Source organism: Neoarius graeffei, chromosome 1 (genome assembly GCF_027579695.1).
Source record: "Neoarius graeffei isolate fNeoGra1 chromosome 1, fNeoGra1.pri, whole genome shotgun sequence".
Classification (NCBI taxonomy): Eukaryota; Metazoa; Chordata; class Actinopteri; order Siluriformes; family Ariidae; genus Neoarius; species Neoarius graeffei.
In genome coordinates, this window is record NC_083569.1 from 83,195,812 (window position 1) to 83,216,547 (window position 20,736).

Consider the following 20,736-nt stretch of genomic DNA (forward strand, 5'->3'; position numbering starts at 1 on the left):
TCTTTTATGAACAGGCGTTCGGTTAGGACAGCCCTGTGAAGGCGATGTAGAGGTCCTGACGGCTACAGCTCTTCATTTCAACATGGCGGCGAACAGCAGTAGCGGTACGGGGAATAAAAGCAGTGGAGGGAAGCAGTCTGGCCCCTCTGCCGAGCAGGTACATTTCAGTCGGGCTTCATGCGTAACACAGGGTTATATTTTATCTTTATATACCATGAGAAGATGTGTGTGAGGCATTAAACTCGGATTATTGCCGTGCACGATAAGCTAACCTGCTAGCACAGAGAGGCGTGAGTGTGTGTGTTAGTGGCTCCATAGCAAACGGCTCTTTATACAGCTTCTAGTGCACTACATAGGGTGTGTGAACCGTTATTTCCTTCCCTACTATTATAGTGCACTCAGGAAGGGAATGAGAAGTTATTTTACGGTGGACCTAGAAAGGCACATTGGCTCTGAATCGTGTTTTAGCAGCTACGTTGGAGCAGTGCACTAGTTCAAGCTATTAAATTAAATCTGAAGAAGAATCCCTGTTGAGTGTACAAGGGTTAAATTCAAAGAAACTGCAGTGTGACTGAGGAATGAGCTGAGTGCGCAGAACCCGGCTGCTATTTCTGCCAACAGATGCCATATATCTTCAGTATGGTCTGGTTCATGACCTCCTGAGGGTGATGAAGATAAATTAGGACATGGGATTTAGTCCTATTTCAGCATCATTACCATTTTAACACCAGACATTGTCACAAAGCATCTTTACTAAATCCAGAAATCTGAATTTAATAATGCCTTCATGGGCAAGCCAGGGGAGAGTGGCAAAGAACAACTTCCTGAGACCTCATGAAGAAGAAACATTAAAAAAAGAACCACGCTCAAAGGATACAAATAGGCTTTGACCCCATAGGCTGTTTGCACTTGGATCATGAATCTCCCATGATGCTCTCTGCATCCATGGCGACCAAGGAGAGTACATTGGCGAACTGTAATTTTTCGCAAATATATCACGAATTGAGTAATAGTGACAAGGTCAGATACAGGGAAAAAATAAAAGAATGTTCGGGGGCAGATCCGTCCAGCAACGCTGTAGAGTATCAGGGGCTTCAAAGTTTGGGAGAATAGCAGGGTACAAATAATTTACAACAGGGTATATATATATGAGTGATTCCACGCTTATGGGTACTGAAATGGGGACATGAACTTATTTTTAAAAATTCACCTAAAACCATTTCTTTTTTTACCATCAGGTCACAAAACATGTAATCTTTAATGAATGATATGTTAAAAGATAACTTTAATTTTCTGAGATGTAATAAAAACATATTTATATGCCAAAGTCAGAACGTAACAGAAGTGTTGTGGACATATATATTCTCAATTTTAACAATGTAGAATTACTTTTTGAAACATAGGAAGGTGATGTTTTAGCAAATATAATTAATAAACATGTGTAGTAGAATAAACATACACATTCTTTCAATAAGATTAACATGGTATATAGCTAGATTGTAATTAATTTGTAACAGACGCGAGATGGACAATCGTAACAGAAGTAATGTAACAGACATCATTTTGGAACTCATAGGCTTGACTTTGGCATATAAATATGTTTTTATTACATCTCAGAAAATTAAAGTTATCTTTTAACATATCATTCATTAAAGATTACATGTTTTGTGACCTGATGGTAAAAAAAGAAATGGTTTTAGGTGAATAAGTTCATGTCCCCATTTCAGTACCCATAAGCGTGGAATCACTCATATATATATATATATATATATATATATATATATATATATGAGAGAGAGAGAGAGAGATGCAAGTACAAATTTTTCATGGGGCGGGATGGTTTGGAACAGGTCATCTAAAATTGGGATAACATTTACCCGGGACGGGTATTTGAGGCGGGTCGTCTAGCTTAAGCTCGATTAGCGTTGTTACGCACGCAGTTTGTTTTTTCGAGCAGCTGTCAAACGCAGAGTCAACTTTACGATCTGCGATTATAATGTCTTAAGCAAGGCTGAGAAACGGTGGACTAAGACATATTTATTTTTCTATATCAACACAATGACAGAATAAATTTGCGTTCAAAACGTACTTACCTTTCCCTCTAGACCAGGGGTCGGCAACCTTTGAGACATCGAGTGCCAGTTTCAAATTTTCTAGTCAATGAGTGTGCCACTATCAACAATAATGGTAAAATGACACAAACTACAGGAAAATTTCCAACAAATTTGGAATTTTATTATACATAGGCATGCATATGAGTATTCCTTACAGATAAATAGATTGTTGTGCTCAGACACAATTTCACATTTTGCTTGTAGGCCTATAATCTGCTCCAAAATCAAGGTAAAAAAAAAACAGTTAACAGCAAAAAATACATCTACCAAAGACTATGATAACCAGATGATGATTGTATAACCCAAAATAGAACTGATAGTTGGATTTGTATTTTGTATTTTTTTTTCTCTGAATGTTTCAACTTCTCTGTCTCCGTTTTCTCCTCTGTGATGCTGAGGAGGACCCTCATGCACCCGTGTGTGTGTCATTATACATAGAATCTTACTGTATTATTCTTATAAAATTCGTCTTCTTATAAACATCTTATGAATCAACAATTAAAGAAACCTCTCATAAATCATTTTAACAAAGGCCAGTGACGCATAAAAATGCATCACAAACGAAACGGCCACAACGTTTTATATAAGCAAACATATTTAACTAATCAGTGTGGGCTGAGGCTAAAATGAATCATAGGCTATGCCTCAATTAATACATCTTGCCTACCAGTCAGTGTGATCCCTGTCCTTGCTTTTCTTGGCTGAGCTTTTTTATCTGGGGTTCGTAGTTTGTCACTTTTAATTGTAAACATGCCTCAGAATGGTGCGTCGTCAAATGGCTGCGGGTGGGGCTGAGCACGCTTTTCGTGTGCGAAAATACCTGCTCACACAGGCATGTTGAGCCGAACACTGACAAGAGGGCCAATGCAATGTTCTTGAGACAGCTGAACTTCTCTGGTGCACGTTTGATTGATTCGGCTCTATCGGCAGGGTCTTTATATGTCTTCTCATGTTTCGTCTCGAAATGCTGCTTAAAGGATATGGTACATGGATTTTTTTCTGGGCATAATTATGTATAAAGGACATAAGAAATGCCATCTAAATCACTGCAGGGCGTCAAAAATGTGAAAATCATCACATTATTCAACTTTTTTATACATCAGCGTAAAACAATGATTCGTTAATGAGCTAGGTGGTCACGTGACCCGTGACGTCACAAAAACTTTCCAAGGAGCCAGCGCTTGGGAATCTAATGTAAACAGGTTACCGAAATGGACACCATCGACAGTGACATTCCCGATGTTTCACAGAGATGTGAAGTTAGACCCTATCAATCGAACCGATAGCTGGAAATTCACATGAACATGGATCTTGTCTTTACTCTGACGGGTCAGATGATTCTGAGAGTGAGAGTTCATTCAATGCCCATGAAACTGAAAGCGGTCGGCTGGATAACACTTCCTGGTAAGTTAAAAACAATTCTGCTCAAAGGCTAATGATCTGTTGAAAGAAGTATTATTTTTGTATCATACATTGAAAGTTCATCATAGATCTAGCTAAAGTCCGTTGCAAGCTAGTTTTTTTTTTTGCTGATATTTTTCGAGATTGATTGAGATACAATGCTTCCAGAGTCTGAGATGAAAACATTCAAAATGGCGAAACGAGTCAGAATTATGATAATCAATAATTGATACACCCAAAATTATAATACTAATCCTTACCGCATGAGGCCCATGGTAAAACCACACTTCCAGGAGGGGCTGCCGTCTGCCTCCCAAGCCGGCCGAGAGCGCTCCTCGTCGGGCACGGCCAGGCGGGCGAATGCCCTGGTCTGTCCGCCCTGTCTAAAAATAATGGTACAACTCCGAGTGAAGGTATCAATGCGCTGTCGAAGCGCGCAGAAGGTGTTAGTACGCCTGTCATTATAGTGCGGACTTTCCATAACATAGAAAATCGCTACGTTTCAATTTGTGTAACTGAACTTGTTTCATATCACTGGTCATATAAACCTATGTAAACAGGAAAAACGCGGAAGAGTTTGGTCGCATCTAACTACAGCCCCAAAAAATACCATTGGCCATGCTGAGCCTAGCTACAGGAGGGCTGAAATGCCCTAGCTTTAATTTTTTTAGCCGGAGGCTCTGTCATCTCTGCACTTGTAACGCTATCAGGTAACTTTGATTTTGATGCACGCTAGGCTAATTTTACACATTGGTCTCTGGGAAAGTGGGCGGGAGCTGGGTGGAGAGCGCTGTGGAGCGAATGCGGTTGGAAGATCGTGCTGTCACTCAGAGATTTTTTTTTTTTGCTGATACTGGTCCAGTGTTGTGCGTGCCAGTGATTATGCCGCCGCGTGCCAGCAGTTGCCGACCCCTGCTCTAGACCTTTTTAGCCACGCATCCAGCATGGAGCCGCTTGCAACTCTCTTCATCGCCATTTGTGAGTCACATGACAGTATGAACCATTCACAATCCATGGAACACTCTAAGCCAATCAGAGTACGGCTTACATATGGCACAAGGGGCAGTAATGGCTGCACTCATGTCGAGGATGTAAACAAAGTTGACGCGGCAACGGGCATACATGACATAGTGAATGTAATTTACGTTCACAACTTTTTTTTGCCGTCAGAAATATTTAATATTAAATTTTGTGACTCGACTGACAATAGCCGGCGGCATAACAAGCCACAGACGGCGATTTGCCACCGGTGACCGGCTACTTTTGAGACCGCTGGAGTATGAAGACAATGTACGGATGTGGCCGAGTGTGAATTACACATGCCCCTTTTCCACCAAAGCAGTTCCAGGGCTGGTTCGGGGCCAGTGCTTAGTTTGGAACCGGGTTTTCTGTTTCCACTGACAAATAACTGGCTCTGGGGCCAGAAAAACCGGTTCCAGGCTAGCACCAACTCTCTGCTGGGCCAGAGGAAAGAACCGCTTACGTCAGCGGGGGGGGGGGGGGGGGGGGGGGGCGGAGTTGTTAAGACCAACAACAATAACAAGACCGTGAAAGATCGCCATTTTTAAGCCACGAGAAGCCGCAGCTGTACAAACGCGAAGTCATCCATTATTATTGTTGTTGTTGTTGCTGCTGCTTCTTCTGTGTTGTTTTTGCTTCGATATTCGCGCCAAGGTTTATGCAAACGTAGCGACGTAACTGACGTATACAGCGACGTAATGACGTGTCTTCCCTTAGCACCGCGAGCTATGGAAAAGCAAACTGGTTCTCAGCTGGCTCGCAAGTTGAACGAGTTGTGAACCAGCACCAGCACTGGCCCCGAACCAGCCCTGGAACTGATTTGGTGGAAAAGGGGTAACAGACATCCTGAATTACCTGGTGTTAACTACTAGCTTTGTTGCTGGGAAGCAGATGAAAGCATAGAAAAGTTTAGCGCAAGTTTACTGTAAGGATCTAGTAGGTTCCTGATGTGGGCAAATGTTACACAAAACACAAACCAAAAAAAAGAACGAACGTAATTATTGACGGCAACATTTTACCGAGCTCAACTACCTACGTTTTCCTGGGGCTCTGTGCTATGTATATCACTTACAGTATGTCGCATCTTTATATATATTTTGTTTATGGTTGACATAAATGATAGAAATATAAACTTACCCTTTACGAAATGATCTGCACATACTCGTACATATTTGTGGCTGGTCTCTTATGTCCGATCTGTTCAGATTTGCAAGCTACTGTCTCTGTCGTTTACGGGTTAGATCTTCCATTTGGGGTCTTTCTCGCATTTTAACAGCGGGTAAACTAAACAATCTGACTCCAGCCTTAGCAGAATAGTTTGAGCAGCCGATAACTGCACAAATTTGCGGCATTTCGTATTAAGGTACTTGTTGCTACGCGTGTTTATTTTTAACAGAGATGGTGGACACAGCTAAATCAGATAGGGTCATGGGACATGTGATGTCCTGTCCAAATGGTCTATCCAGGGGTAGATGTATAGGTCTGCGGAGGGAGAGAGAGAACAGGCATGAGAGAGAACATCTGCTCGGACCCTACACTGCTATAAAATGGCGTACGGTGTGTGAGGACTCGGGCAGTTAGCTACAACAACATAACTAATAAAAAGGAGACCCAGAAGTTAACATGGACATGAAGTGCCCCACCAGCCCTGTTTGAAAGGGATGGCCGGTTTTATAAAGAGGAGGACAGGGCGTGGAATTGATTAATGAAAATATCAAGTATAGATGTACGTGCACGCAAGATATACAGTACTGTGCCAAAGTCTGAGGCACTCTATTTTTTTTCATCCAAACTTTGTTATACAGTTCTGTTTTATGACTTTTACATTATCGAGCCAGTACAAAAACATTTTAAGAGTTCCAAACGTTCGTTTTCCAGCCCAGAATCAGAATCAGAAGCAAGTTTATTGCCAAGTAGGTTCTCACATGCAAGGAATTTGCTTTGGTGATTGGTGCTTGAACAGTTAAGATAGAAGAATTTAGCAAAGACCAAAAGTAAAAAGTAGCTATATACATAGAATAAGAAATAGAAGAATCTGAAATATACAAATTTGAAAAGTGGACATATTTAAGGAGGATGTGCATGAGATGTTGGAGTCCAAGCTGTACAGTATGTCCAGAATGTGCAAAAATAGGTCCCATGAAGATGGAGAAGAGAGATGATCAGAGTGTGTGAAAGGAAGAGAATATGTGTAATGGGTTGTCAATAACCAAGCTGTACAGTGTGTGCTGGAATATGCAGTTCAGAAACAAAGTGCATGAATGTTACAGATTGGAAGTGTGAGGTTCGAGTCAGTGGGGGTCTCTGACCTTATTGACAAGGCCAGCTGCAGTGGGGAAAAAGCTGGCCTTACGGCATGTGGTTTTGGTTCTAATGGATCACAGCTCCTACCAGAGGGGAGTGGTTTAAAAAGTTTGTGTTCGGGGTGAGAGGGGTCAGCCACAATCCTTTCTGCTCTGCTCAGGGTCCTGGACTCATACAGGTCCCGAAGAGACGGAAAGTTGCAACCAATCGTCCTCTCAGCAGAGCAAATGATGCATTGCCGTCTGCCCTTGTCCCTGGCAGTGGCAGCAGTGTACCAGACGGTGATGGAGGAGGTGAGGATGGACTCAATGATGGTGGTGTAAAAGTGCACCATCATTGTCTTTGGCAGATCAAACTTCTTCAGCTGCCGCAGGAAAAACATCCTCTGCTGTGCTTTCTTGGTGAGAGAGCAAGTATTTGTCTCCCACTTAAGGTCCTGGATGATTATAGTGCCCAGGAAGTGGAAATACTCCACAGAGGTTACTGGGGAGTCAAACAGGGTGATGGGGGAGGGAGGGTGTGGCAGAGCTCCTCCTGAAGTCTACAGTCATCTCCACTGTCTTTAGAGCATTGAGCTCCAAGTCGTTCTGCCTACACCAAGACACCAGATGGTCAATCTCCCACCTGTAGGCAGATTCATCGTCATCAGAGATGAGTCCAGTGAGGGTGGTGTCATCTGCGAACTTCAGGAGCTTGACAGACTGATGACTGGAGGTGCAGCTGTTAGTGTACAGGGAGAAGAGTAGAGGAGGAAGGACGCAGCTTTGGGAGGGATCCGGTGCTGATGGTTCAGGAGCCAGAGACGTGTTTCTCCAGCTTCACGTGCTGCTTCCTGTCAGACAGGAAGTCAGTGATCCACCTGCAAGTGCAGTTGGGCATGTTCAGCGGGGACAGCTTGTCCTGCAGAAGCACCGGGATGATGGTGTTGAAGGCAGAACTGAAATCCACAAACAGGATCCTAGTATAGGTTCCTGGGGAGTCCAGGTGTTAGAGGACGAAGTAAAGAGCCATGTTGTCTGTAGGTGAACTGCATGGGGTCCAGGAGTGGGTCAGTGATGGCTTTAAGGTGGTAAAGCACAAAGTGCTCAAAGGAGTTCATGACCATATTAGTCAGGGTGATTGATCTGTAGTCATTTAATCCTATGATCCTTGGCTTTTTGGGGGCAGGGATAGATGACTTGCAACCACGTGATCAAAATGTGCTACGTCATGAGTGTCTGCCGTGATGGTGGATATACAAAGCAACTAGGATGGCAGTCGCTGAAAGTGTGTCTGTAAACAATGCTGAATTTTCTCACTATTACCACGATTTGAATGGTCGAGTGAAGATAGATATGTGTGGTTTTGACCCATATTATTTAAAAAAGTCAGGCTTTTCTGAAGATAAGACGCTTCTACCGACGATTGAGTACGAATACAGGTCATTTCATCCCATGACTATTTCGTCCAAAGCCTTTTTCCTACACACCATCAGTTATTTTATATTTCAGGTATTTATTTGTTCGAAAAAAGGAGGAATTCTCAATGGAAGTTTACCGAAGCAAAACACATTTTTGTAAAGCAAATGAGTGCCATAGTATGGATTGTATTAAACACTCACACAGGGGCTTCATTTGCACATCCTGGGCCGAGGCATGGTCCTACCGACCCGAGACTGTGCGCTTTCAAAGGAGGAGGCTTAGAGGGAGCTGCCTGTAAAATTTGGCTTCTCTGCGAGCTCCATTGGCAGAATTATTATTTTTTAAAGCCGGCTGGATCATATTAAATCTTAAGGTGCAGAGCAGTGTTCTTGCAGTGCTTTCACTCGCAAACACCGAAATACCTGAAATGTAAGGCCATCCTTAAAAAAAAATCCGTTTCCTGTCCACCGGGTGGGCAAAAAAAATTTCAGTCGGGAGGGAGGGATTTATTTTATTTTTTATTTTATGATATATGGATGGATAAGAAATCGCAATGCTGTGTTTGCTTTTTCTTTCAGTACTTTTTTTTTATTACAAAAGCAGACACATTTAATAAAATAGGACCGTTAAATCAACTGAAACTTGTACAAAAACTTTAAGTTAGCATTTTAAATGCTGACTGCAACATTTGCAAAACTTTTACAAAGGTACTTAAGATTTCCGACACACGGACTTTTTGTAGTTCTAAATCGAGCGTTAGGCCTAGTTCGGATGAAATTACACTATTAAAATGATCACTGAATGATTTGTTTTTCTGAATCTTTACTATTTTGTTGTTCGCTAGAATACCATTTTGCGATTTCACACTTAAGCAAATGTTTGAAAACTCCGGATCTCCTTCCTTCATGGTGGCTGCCATTTTTTTGTGCCGCACGGCGCATGCGCAGAGCTGATTCGACAGGGCTTTCCACAAGCGCCGGCTGCCGGCCACACAATTAAGTCCAGCCGGCTACTTTAATGACTATTTTTGTAGCCCACAGGCTCTAAATATTAATTTTCGATTTTAATAAAATTAAATGTTTATCTAACGGACTGACAATAATGTCAAACTGAACCGTTGATCAAGGGAGAGTAATTCATCTGCGCCCCGACATGCGGTGTGCGCGCGCACTCGGCGGAGGCAGTAGTGGTCTAAGTGGGCTAAGCCCCACTGCAGACTGTTGTCGTTGTCAATTCATAGCATGCTCAGCTGCGTGAATGTGTCATGCACCGAAAATAAGAGATTTACAAGCCAGGAACGCCTCATGATGCAATACGCAAGAAAAGAAAGAAGATTTACTGCCATTTTATTTTGTATTTGAGTAAAGTGAATAAATAAATGGTCTGTGGAAAATACATTTAATCCTGGGAACTGCGTGCACAGGATCTTATTTTGTGTCCCCCCCCCCGGCTGGCTACTTATTTATCATGGCTGGCTAGTATGAGCCTTAGTAGAAAGCCCTAGGAATGCGTAAATATCAAGTTCGATTTTAGATTTACGCACCCGAAAAACATGTCGAAAAAATGGCGTTAAAAAAAAAATTTCACCCGCACAAACGGCACTCACCCGGCCGGTGGACCGGAAACGGAACATTTTTTAATAATGGCCTAAAATAATTGATAGTGCATCTGAAAAAGGCTTTGGACGAAATGTCTTAATTATTGGACGAAATGGTCATTGAATGAAGTGTCCTGATCCCCTTGTCTCCTCTCCGTACTAAGCCTCAGAGTTTCCTCTTTCTGAATCATGGACAGAATTCTAAAAAATCGGAACTTGCCACGATCACGAGTATGTACTGTTGTGACCACAACCATACAGCACAAAGATATGGCATAGCTAAAAGAACACTTAAAGCAGTGGAAAAACAAACAGAGTTGCTTACGCGTGACTGGAATGTCGCTTGAATGTATGGAATGTCGCTTGACCCCGCATTTGTATATCCACCAACAACATGGTTGACATCCGGGTTTCTATTTTGCTTTGACGTCACTTGCAAGTCGAGGATAATGGTGGAGGCCTTAACGCAGACTGGTGCATGGCATGTCTTCAGCAGTGTTGGGCACGTTACTTTCAAAAAGTAATTAGTTATAGTTACTAGTTACTTTTCCCAAAAAGTAACTGAGTTAGTAACTAAGTTACTTTGTCATAAAAGTAACTAATTACCAGGGAAAGTAATTATTCCGTTACATTTTGTTCCCCCTCAAAAAAAAAAAATCAAATTCAATTAGTGTAATCATAATAAAAGTGAATGTTAAATGTGTTTAATGACTGAAATGGACACTTAACAGAACCAATTAGTAACGTTATCTACACTATATTAATATTTTTGTGGGGCAATGTGAGATAAGACATCTATCAAATTTAATATATTTTTGTAGTTATTAAAATTATGTTACTAATTACTGGCCACTGACGAGGACAAACGCTTTGTTCCTCGACATAATGTGCATTGCATGTAGACATTTTTGCCTTTTATTTCAAGTAATGAAAAGTAATGGCTGTATTTCCAATGTGAAAGCGCAGTGCTGGGCTGACCGCTCGCCATCACTGTGTCTTCTGCTTGAAAGTGTGCGCAGTAGTACAGTAGACGTAGCCTACCTACGTATGTTGTCCAAATCTACTCTGATTGGCTTACTATGCCGTTGTCTCGCATCTCCCCCGCCCCTCACTAAAGCAGAGTAAAGAAAGGCTGAACGAGCAGCGTGCCAGATGAAAACAGCTTTAATAAAGTAACGCATAGTATTTTATTGTAAGTAACGGGAATGGCGTTATAACAATGTAAAAAATAGTTAGATTACTTGTTACTAAAAAAAATAACGCCGTTAGTAATGCCGTTATTCCCATCACTGGTCTTCAGTGAGGTGTTGAAGATGTCTGTGAACACCAGAGACAGCTGATCAGCACAGTGCTTCAGGGTAAATGGTGAGACTGAGGTGGTGTTTACATTAGACCGTATCAGCGGATCATCAGATTAACGTTTTTAAAACGATTCGCGTGCACACAGCAACGCCAATACACGATTCGTGTGCACACAGCAACGCCAATACACGGATGCGCTAATCACATGACTAATTCGGCACGTAAGTTGAAATGTGTCAGTGCGGCTCAGCGCTTCCTCCTCAGCGGCTGCGCTCCAAATCACTCCGCCCTGAACAGCGAGTGCCCTCTGGAGGGTGCGTACTCCGGCCCTGCGCAGCTCACAGAGCGCGCGAGTGAAGCGCACGAGCAGTGATTCGGGACTGAGCCGCTGTGTGTGTGATCCCAGTGCATATCAGGCATGCGGAAGTCACTCACCACTTGCAAGTGGAAGGATGGCAAGCCTAAAGACAATCATAACTACACAATGGGCAGTATTTGCATCTTACCATGAACAACATTAAGAATGACAAAGCAAAGCATTATATTCATACTTTTATACTCTTTAATGAAAAATAAAAAGGTGATACAAGGCGGAAACAATAGCAGGAAGTGAAGTCCGTGCCGTTTTTCAGCAGTCGCGTCACATGACCAACGTGGCATGAACAACGCCAGCGAATCAGGAAGGTGGATGTCACAGTGACGTTGTCCAATGACGACGTCAGCTAGAGCTCAGCACTGCGTTTCCTCGTATCTCAATGTTTACACAGCACCGGATCAGATACGAACTGGGTTGAATACGTGGGCCCTGGTGGATTCAAGTTGTTCCGCCTGTGGAGTCGTTTCCCGGCGTTTTAATGTGAACGGACAGTGCATCCGCGACGAAAACGAGACGGATACGGTCTAATGTAAACACCACCTGAGTCAGGACCTGCTGCTTTGTGGGGGTTCAGCTTGTTAACATCTCTCTCCAGAATGGAGAGAGTTGAGGCTGTGATGGATGGGCCTCTGAGGTGTGAAGTTGTAGAGAGGCCCTGGCAGCAGTCGAGGTGGAGGAGGTGGTGGGCTGGAGTTGGAGTGTAGAGTCATGGGGGGTGTTAACAGGACAGTCCCATTGTCTTTCAAAGCAACATACATGCCCCTTTTCCACCAAAGCAGTTCCAGGGCTGGTTCGGGGCCAGTGCTTAGTTTGGAACCGGGTTTTCTGTTTCCACTGACAAAGAACTGGCTCTGGGGCCAGAAAAACCGGTTCCAGGCTAGCACCAGCTCTTTGCTGGGCCAGAGGAAAGAACTGCTTACGTCAGCAGGGGGTGCGGAGTTGTTAAGACCAACAACAATAACAAGATCGCGAAAGATCGCCATTTTTAAGCGACGAGAAGCCGCAGCTGTACAAACGCGAAGTCATCCATTATTATTATTGTTGTTGTTGCTGCTGCTGCTTCTTCCGTGTTGTTTTTGCTTCGATATTCCCGCCAAGGTTTATGCAAACGACGTAACTGACGTATACAGCGACGTAATGACGTTGCTTCCCTTAGCACCGCGAGCTATGGAAAAGCAAACTGGTTCTCAGCTGGCTTGCAATTTGAACGAGTTGTGAACCAGCACCAGCACTGGCCCCGAACCAGCCCTGGAACTGATTTGGTGGAAAAGGGGTATCAGATTTCGTTGGCCAGGCGCAAGTCATTAACAGAGTGGGGGGCTGAAGGTTTGTAGTTAGTGATCTGTCTGAGCCCTTACTAGACAGACGTAGAGTCGTTGGCTGAAAACTGGTGTTGGAGTTTCTCAGAGTACAGATGTTTAGCTTCTCTCACCACCTTGCTGAACCTGTCTCTTTGAACCTGTCTCTGTCTCCACTTTTGAATGCTTCTTCCTTTTGCCGCCTTAGCTGTCTGAGCTTATCTGTGAACCTGGGTTTGTCATTATTGTAATTCACCCTGGTTTGTGATGGAATGCAGCAGTCCTTACAGAAGCTGTTGTAGAACGTCACAGCCTCTGTGTACTCATCCAGACTATTGGTAGCAGTCCAGAACACATCCCAGTTTGTACAGTCCAAGCATGCCTGGAGGTTCTCTGTAGCCTCATTGCTCCACATCTTAGGTGTCCTCATTACAGGTTTCTAAAACTTTAATTTCTGCCTGTATGCAAGAATCAGATGAACCATGGCATGGTCGGAGCGGCCCAGTGCAGTGTGCGGGACGGCGTGATGGGCATTACTGACTAGTGTAAATTATTCCAGGTTGGAAGAAGAGTGTTGCAGAATCACTGACGCATCGCTGCACCAGCTGCTATTGACACAAATCCAGATTCCACCGCCCTTTGTTTGACCGGTGAGATCCGTGTTACGGTCCGCTCTGAAAAGTTGGAAGCCGGCCAGCTGCAATGCAGAGTCTGGGGTGAGTCCGCATAGCCCTCCATGGAGCATAAACCAGAAGATGAATGAAAGTCCCTGTTTCTCCCCACCAGCAGCTGGAGTTTGTCCAGTTTGTTGCACAACGACCGCACATTGGAGAGAAATATCACAGGTAGCAGAGTGTGAAGTCTGTGCCGACAGAGGCGCACCAGCGCAGTTTCCTCTCCTCTGGCATCTCGCTGAGTGAGCAAAGGTGAGCGCACCTTTGGCCAGAATGTCCAGTATTTCCACAGAAGATGACAGGAAAGCTGGTAATAAGTCTGCTGGGGTTGTTCCCCTGGTGTTCACGGGCTCTTCTCTGGTGAGAGATTCTAGTATTGCAGCAGTGAACTGAGTTTACAAACAAAATAAGACAAAACAATGCACGCCAACACATTGAGGCAGCTATCCGTGGCACCATCTTGGATTAAAAGTTACAGAAAAAAAGTTTGTATCTGAGCAGCATATTACACAAGAGAGCACTTTTCAGATTAAAAAGAAAACACAATGAAGGCTGCTGGGTTTTGCTGCAAAATGAAGAAGTGTGACAGTCAAAGTGTCCAGAAGAACTGTGGCTGGTTCTGCAAGATGCTTAGTAAAACTTACAGCTCAGTTCCGCATAAAACTGCACTCATACCTGAGACTACTATTTTTTGTGGCTACTGCCTCATATAGAGGCTGGAGCCACTATGTCATCGTGTTGTAAGAATGAGTGTAACAATCACGCACTGTGCATACGCGTACATGTGTTCTGAGTGTATACAATTCGGTTCATCATTCGAAATAAATGGACTAGACTAAAGAAATTGCTATCAGACATGTTTATGCTTATTACCGAGGGAAAGTGCGTTCCTATTTTAAAATATACTCCAGGTTGTCCCCCTTTCCTCGCCCTCTTCGGCCAGTGGTACCATGTGCGATGTGGATGGATGGATGTAGGGCTGTGCGATATATCGAATATACTCAATATATCGCGAAAATTCTGTGTGATACATAAAATTATTATATCGTAACTATCGAGTATTTTATGGTCATCTTCCGACTTGCGTTTGTTTCGTGTTTGTTTAAAACCTTTCCCGGTGGTTTTCTCCCTGTCCCTCAGGCAGTAACGTGAGTGGCTGCATAAGGGTAAAGAAAACAATAACGTCACACACTCGCCAACCAATCCCGGGCGACATCTCGGTGCTGAAAGGAACTTCCGGGAAGATTTTCTAGTTTCGGTTGTGTTGCCAGATTGGGCGGTTTTAAGTGCATTTTGGCGGGTTTTGAACATATTTTGAGCTGGAAAACGTTAGCAGTATCTGGCAACACTGCCGGCGGGAAGATTTCCTGGTTCCGGTTTACAGCGCTGACTCAGTTCGTGCGATCGCTGGTGTTGCATAGGCTACCGTGTAAGCTCTGTCAATTTCAGCGACAAATTAACTTCCTAAAAGAACTAGTAGGGGGCGTCGTGGCTCAGGTGGATAAGGCGCCATACCATAAATCCGGGGACTTGGGTTTGATTCCGGCCCGAGGTCATTTCCCGATCCCTCCCCGTCTCTCTCTCCCGCTCATTTCCTGTCTCTACACTGTCCTATCCAATAAAGGTGCAAAAAGCCCAAAAAAATATCTTTAAAAGAACTAGTAAGGGGTCAGTCAACTGGCATTTTTTGGATATCGTGAGGAGGACGTGGAACAGCAAATGCCAGTTTGTAAAGTGTGCAAAAAAAAAAACTGTCATCACGAAAGGCAGCAGCACTACAAATATGTTCCATCACCTGAAACTCACCCGGTACAGTATGAAGAGTCTCTTAAACTCCGAACTACTTGCCCACGAGCTAAACAAATGACCATAGCGGCCTCGTTCTCCAAAGCCACCCCATATGAGAAAACGAGTCAGAGATGGAGAGCTATAACGGATGCAATCACTAACTTCATTGCCAAAGACATGATCCCAGTTAGTACAGTGGAAAAACCAGGCTTCCAAAAATTACTAAACACACTCAATCCCAAACATGAGTTGCCTGGTCGCAGACATTTTACAGAGAAGGCAGCAGCCGGAATTATACACATCTGAGAGGCAGAGCCAGAAAACATTCAGTTCAAAAGTGTGCAAAGAGAAAAATGATGTTTTGCAGATCTCTCTCTGCTCTCCCTCAATCTCTCTCTCTATTGTGAATGTTCCAGTGGTTCTCAGTAGTCAGGTTAATAGCTTGGAGATCTATTTTTTAAAATAATTTAATGAATGAGCACTTTTCTTATTTAGGCTAAATGTCTCTCAGTGTTAAGCTTGCACTTTATTGGTTTGAGCTCTGAGCAGCTCTGTACTGTGTTGCCCGTTTGTTGCAATTTTCAAGATTGTTTTTGCAGTTTGTGCCACATCTTTATTGAATAAAAAGTCTTATTTCAACTCAATTGTGATTAATCACTAACATGAAAATTTAAAATGTGTTGTTGAAAACCACCTCTAAAGTTAACCAAGAATGTTATTTAATCTGCAGGGATTGTAGTGAAAACAGTAAAGAGTAAAAGTTAGATTTCATGGGGTCCTTTAGAGGAGATTTAAATATATCGAGATATATATCGTATATCGTGAAATGGAGAAAATATATCGGGATATTCATTTTTTCCCATATCGCACAGCCCTGGATGGATGGATGGATGGATGGATGATTTGCAAATCATCGCATTCTGGTTTTATGTTTCACGCAGGATCACAGCTTTTTTATAATGAGCAGTTTGTGAGCGTCTTTTCGGCATTAGAGTAATGTGTGTGTGTTTGATGGTAGGTTGTGGCAACGTTCCAGAGGATGCGGCAGGAGCAGCGCAGCATGGCCTCAAAAGTGGCTGAACTGGAGATGGAAATCAATGAACACAGGTTTTTTCATTTTCACTTTCCACTACACTTTAAGGGTAAAATAAAGACAAATCTTCTGTATATGTGTTGAGCCTGAAATCATGGTTTTATTATCTAGTTACAGCTCAGGATATATTTAAAGAAGGGATAAATTGTTGATTTAAGAGAGTTCGTAAAAGGATCACTTTATAGACGTATCAAAATTGTGTAATACGATTTTGTGAGGAGAAGCAGCGGATCTCAGCCTGACCGGTAGTGCATGTACAGTACATAAAGGTTCAGTCCTGTAGCATGTTTGAAGAGATGTGTGTAAACTAGAAGCAACAATCTGATTGATGTAATGATGTATAGCAGTACAGGATAAGGATAATATTGTGTCATGTGACTCCCATAACTCACTTGTTTGACGGATGTGATGATTAACCTGAGTCTCTTTCCTTAGCCTGGTCATCAACACGCTGAAGGAAGTCGACCCCTCGCGGAAGTGCTATCGTTTAGTTGGAGGTGTTTTGGTAGAGAGGACTGTAAAAGAAGTGCTGCCTGCACTGGAAAACAATAAAGAACAGGTACGTGACATGCTGAGAGCCAGTCTGTCCCTATACTGGCTGTTTTATGTGTCTGGAAGATCTCATCTCATCTGTAGCTGCTTTATCCTGTTCTACAGGGTCGCAGGCAAGCTGGAGCCTATCCCAGCTGACTACGGGCGAAAGGCGGGGTACACCCTGGACAAGTCGCCAGGTCATCACAGGGCTGACACATAGACACAGACTCACATTCACACCTACGGTCAATTTAGAGTCACCAGTTAACCTAACCTGCATGTCTTTGGACTGTGGGGGAAACCGGAGCACCCGGAGGAAACCCACGCGGACACGGGGAGAACATGCAAACTCCGCACAGAAAGGCCCTCGCCGGCCCCGGGGCTCGAACCCGGACCTTCTTGCTGTGAGGCGACAGCGCTAACCACTACACCACCGTGCCGCCCTGTCTGGAAGATGAGGATGAAAACTGAACAGGGATTGTCTTAAAGTAAAAATGCAGGTCTAAATACACCAGAGACTTTTACAAGTTTTGATTCCTTGCTGTGGTGATGTGAAAACTGCCTGAAGCGTATGCTTTTCTGCATTTTCAGCTAAAGCAGTGGTCAGACCAAATTATAAAATGAAAGACCAAACTCATAAAATATCAATCCTCTGAAAGTAAAAGGATGCAGATTACCTCTGATAAGTTACTTTTGCTTTGTGCTGGATTTATTGAGGTGAATTTTGTACGATGTACAAGTTAGTTGTCAAGTTATGAGATGATTTTCATATTAACATGTGATCCAGCAATCTGATTTCAGTACAGCAAAAAAAAAAAGTCTTTGATTACAAATGTAAATGAATGTAGTGGAAAAAAAAAAACCTTCAGGATACGGATATAACCGGGCCTAAATAGAGTCCCAGTGGACATTTTTATAACAGCCAGGCGTGAACAGTGTCACAGTGGACGTTTTTTTTTTATAAACAACCAGGCGTGAACAGATTCACAGAGGACATTTTTCTCAACAACCAGGCGTAAACAGTCACAGTGGACGTTTTTATAAACGGGCCTAAACGGAGTCACAGAGGACATTTTTATAAGCAACTGAGCATAAACGGAATCACAGTGGACGTTTTTATAAACAACCAGGCCTGAACATATTCACAGAGGACATTTTTATAAACAACTGGGCGTAAACAGAGTCACAGTGAACGTTTTTATAAACAACCGGGCGTGAACGGAGTCACAGGACGTTTTTATAAACAACCGGGCATGAACGGAATCACAGAGGACGGTTTTATAAACAACCAGGCGTGAATGGAGTCACAGTGGACATTTTATAAACAACCGGACGTGAACGGAGTCACAGTGGATGTTTTTATAAACAACCGGGCGTGAATGGAGTCACAGTGGATGTTTTATTTAACTGGGCGTGAACAGAGTCACAGTGGACGTTTTTATAAACAACCGGGCGTGAACGGAGTCACAGTGGACGTTTTATAAACAACCGGGCGTGAACGGAGTCACAGTGGACGTTTTATAAACAACCGGGCGTGAACGGAGTCACAGTGGACGTTGTATAAACAACCGGGCGTGAACGGAGTCACAGAGGACGGTTTTATAAACAACCAGGCGTGAACGGAGTCACAGTGGACGTTTTATAAACAACCGGGCGTGAACAGAGTCACAGTGGATATATTCTTTTTTTTCTTTTTTTTTTTTATTGTTTAAACTGGATGTAAGCAGTCATTTATAATGCACAGTTTTTAAACTGATTTTTTCCCCCCTTCTTTTCTGACAGATATCAAAGATAGTCGTGTCTCTCAATACGCAAATGCAGTCGAAAGGGCGGGAGCTGACGGAGTACCGGGAACGTTACAACATCCGCCTGGTGGGCGAAGACGACAAACAGGGCAAAGGCAACGCAGCTCAGTCCAAAGAAAGTGAAGAAGGAGGATCTAAAAGCGGAGCTGGTGTTCTGGTTTCTTAGTCAGTGTAGCTGTTCACATAAACCTATAATTAATTGTCGGGTCTGAGAGCCTGAATATTGTGAAAATCACAATTTTACCTGTGAATTTTGTATATTCATAATATTGAGACGGTCTCCAATCTCTTCAGAGTTCCACCCTCGGATGCAGAACAGCACAGTTGATGGGGAATATTCTCACAGTAGAGACAGTAACGTTACAGTTATGGGTTTATTTTGAGTGCAGCCGTGACCTTTAATCCTTAATCCCTCTCTCCTTTAAATGCTTTGTGTAGAATCATGTAAATTACAGAATATACACAGCTCAGTGTCCGACATATCACAGCACATACTGAACAACTGCTTTTGCCTTTTACATTATAATGAAGGTTATATGCAACAAAAGAAACATACCTGCGTCCAATCTGTTACTCAGACACTTAGTATGTTTACCAGTAGGTGGTTAAAAGACTCAGACACTTTTCGTTAGCTAAGTAGTAAATGAGGCTAGACTGTAGAATTTCACTGTTTATTGCTATTAATATTCACGTGGAGCTAAATCATGTCCCAGGATTTTGAACCTTAAATTAGAGTGCATTAGTTAAGAAACAAATGTCTTGCCCCTCCCTTCCCTTCTGACTTTGAAATTGGAACACAGCCTGACCTGACAACTTGTTAAAAATGTACTTGCTTTGAAGATTTTTTTTATGTTTGTCTTGTTTGTTTTGATTAATGAATTAAAATGCCAACTTGAACATTTTTTCCCTAAAAGAAGTGTCCGTTCTGATTTTCTATGAGTTTGATGCTTATCACATCAAGTTAAGCAGGATTTAATGGTCATTCCTCTAGAGAGCTTGTATATGCTGAAATGAAATGATGTTTCTCCAGGAACACAACAGTACACAGAACTACATAAAGTACAAATACATATCAGTCGGATGTGCAAAAATAAACAGAACAATAGTACTGAATTATGTAACTGGGCTCCTGGTTTGATTCCCAACTGAGAATGAATAGTCGTATTATTAAAACCTGCAAATCAGCTTTTTACCACCTATATAATATTAGAAAGTATCTTAGAAGAAGAAGCTGCTTTTATTTGTCACATGCAAGCACAGTGAAATTCACCCTCTGCATTTAACCCGTCTGAAGCAGTGAACACATGCATGCGCGCACACACAAGTGAGCAATGAGCACATGCACAGAACAGTGGGCAGCTATACTACAGTGCCTGGGTAGCAGGTGCCTTGCTCAAGGGCACTTCAGCCCAAGGCTGTCCCATATTGACCTAACTGCATGTCTTTGGACTGTGGTGGAAACCAAAGTACCCAGAGGAAACCCACGCAGACACGAGGAGACCATGCAAACTCCACACAGAAAGGCCCCCATCGGCAGCTGGGCTCAAACCCAGAACCTTCTTGTTGTGAGGCGACCATGCTAACCACTTACACCACTGCGCAGTTATGAGATTGTGCAAATCTTAGTTAATGCCACCTAGATTACTGCAACAGTCTTCTTTATTGAGTTTATTGGATTGGGTTGCGCATGCGCATTCTGTGCTACACGCTTCCTGGTTCCCGAGTTGTTTGCGACGAGTCTTTTTTCCACGAGCGTTGGCGTTAATCACTCATCTTTTTTATTTTTTCTACAAACAATTTTCCAGTATCTTCATTTTTTATTGTACTTTTGCTTTCGCTTTTCTGTTTTTTCTCTCTTTTTTCTGAAAGAACGCCAAGACCAGAAGCTTTCTTTTTTTCTCCTCCTGTGTAAAGACCACAAGTGGAGGCCATCCACATCGGATCTGCTTAATATCAACAGATCTTCGATTAAGGTACGTGAATCCATTCATCATGGCACACCTTCAGCCTGATCAGTGTGCTGAGTGCAG

General features: G+C 43.0%; 1 protein-coding gene across 1 annotated transcript; it reads left to right on the top strand.

Moving 5' to 3' along the window:
- The first annotated feature begins 51 nt into the window (after positions 1-51).
- On the top strand, positions 52-19,622 carry pfdn2 (prefoldin subunit 2). The gene is made up of 4 exons (XM_060925351.1): positions 52-157; positions 16,293-16,381; positions 16,803-16,926; positions 18,684-19,622. Exons 1-4 carry the CDS (start codon positions 83-85, stop codon positions 18,870-18,872), a joined length of 477 nt encoding a protein of 158 aa, XP_060781334.1. The 5' UTR covers positions 52-82; the 3' UTR covers positions 18,873-19,622.
- Positions 19,623-20,736: the final 1,114 nt, after the last annotated feature.

What these genes read in the sequence shown, in the direction of transcription:
- pfdn2 (XM_060925351.1), top strand. Translation starts at nt 83, where the DNA reads ATGGCGGCGAACAGCAGTAGCGGTACGGGGAATAAAAGCAGTGGAGGG. An exon ending in ATGGAAATCAATGAACACAG is followed by an intron (nt 16,382 to 16,802) that starts GTTTTTTCATTT and finishes CTCTTTCCTTAG; the next exon opens with CCTGGTCATCAACACGCTGA. An exon ending in TGGAAAACAATAAAGAACAG is followed by an intron (nt 16,927 to 18,683) that starts GTACGTGACATG and finishes CTTTTCTGACAG; the next exon opens with ATATCAAAGATAGTCGTGTC.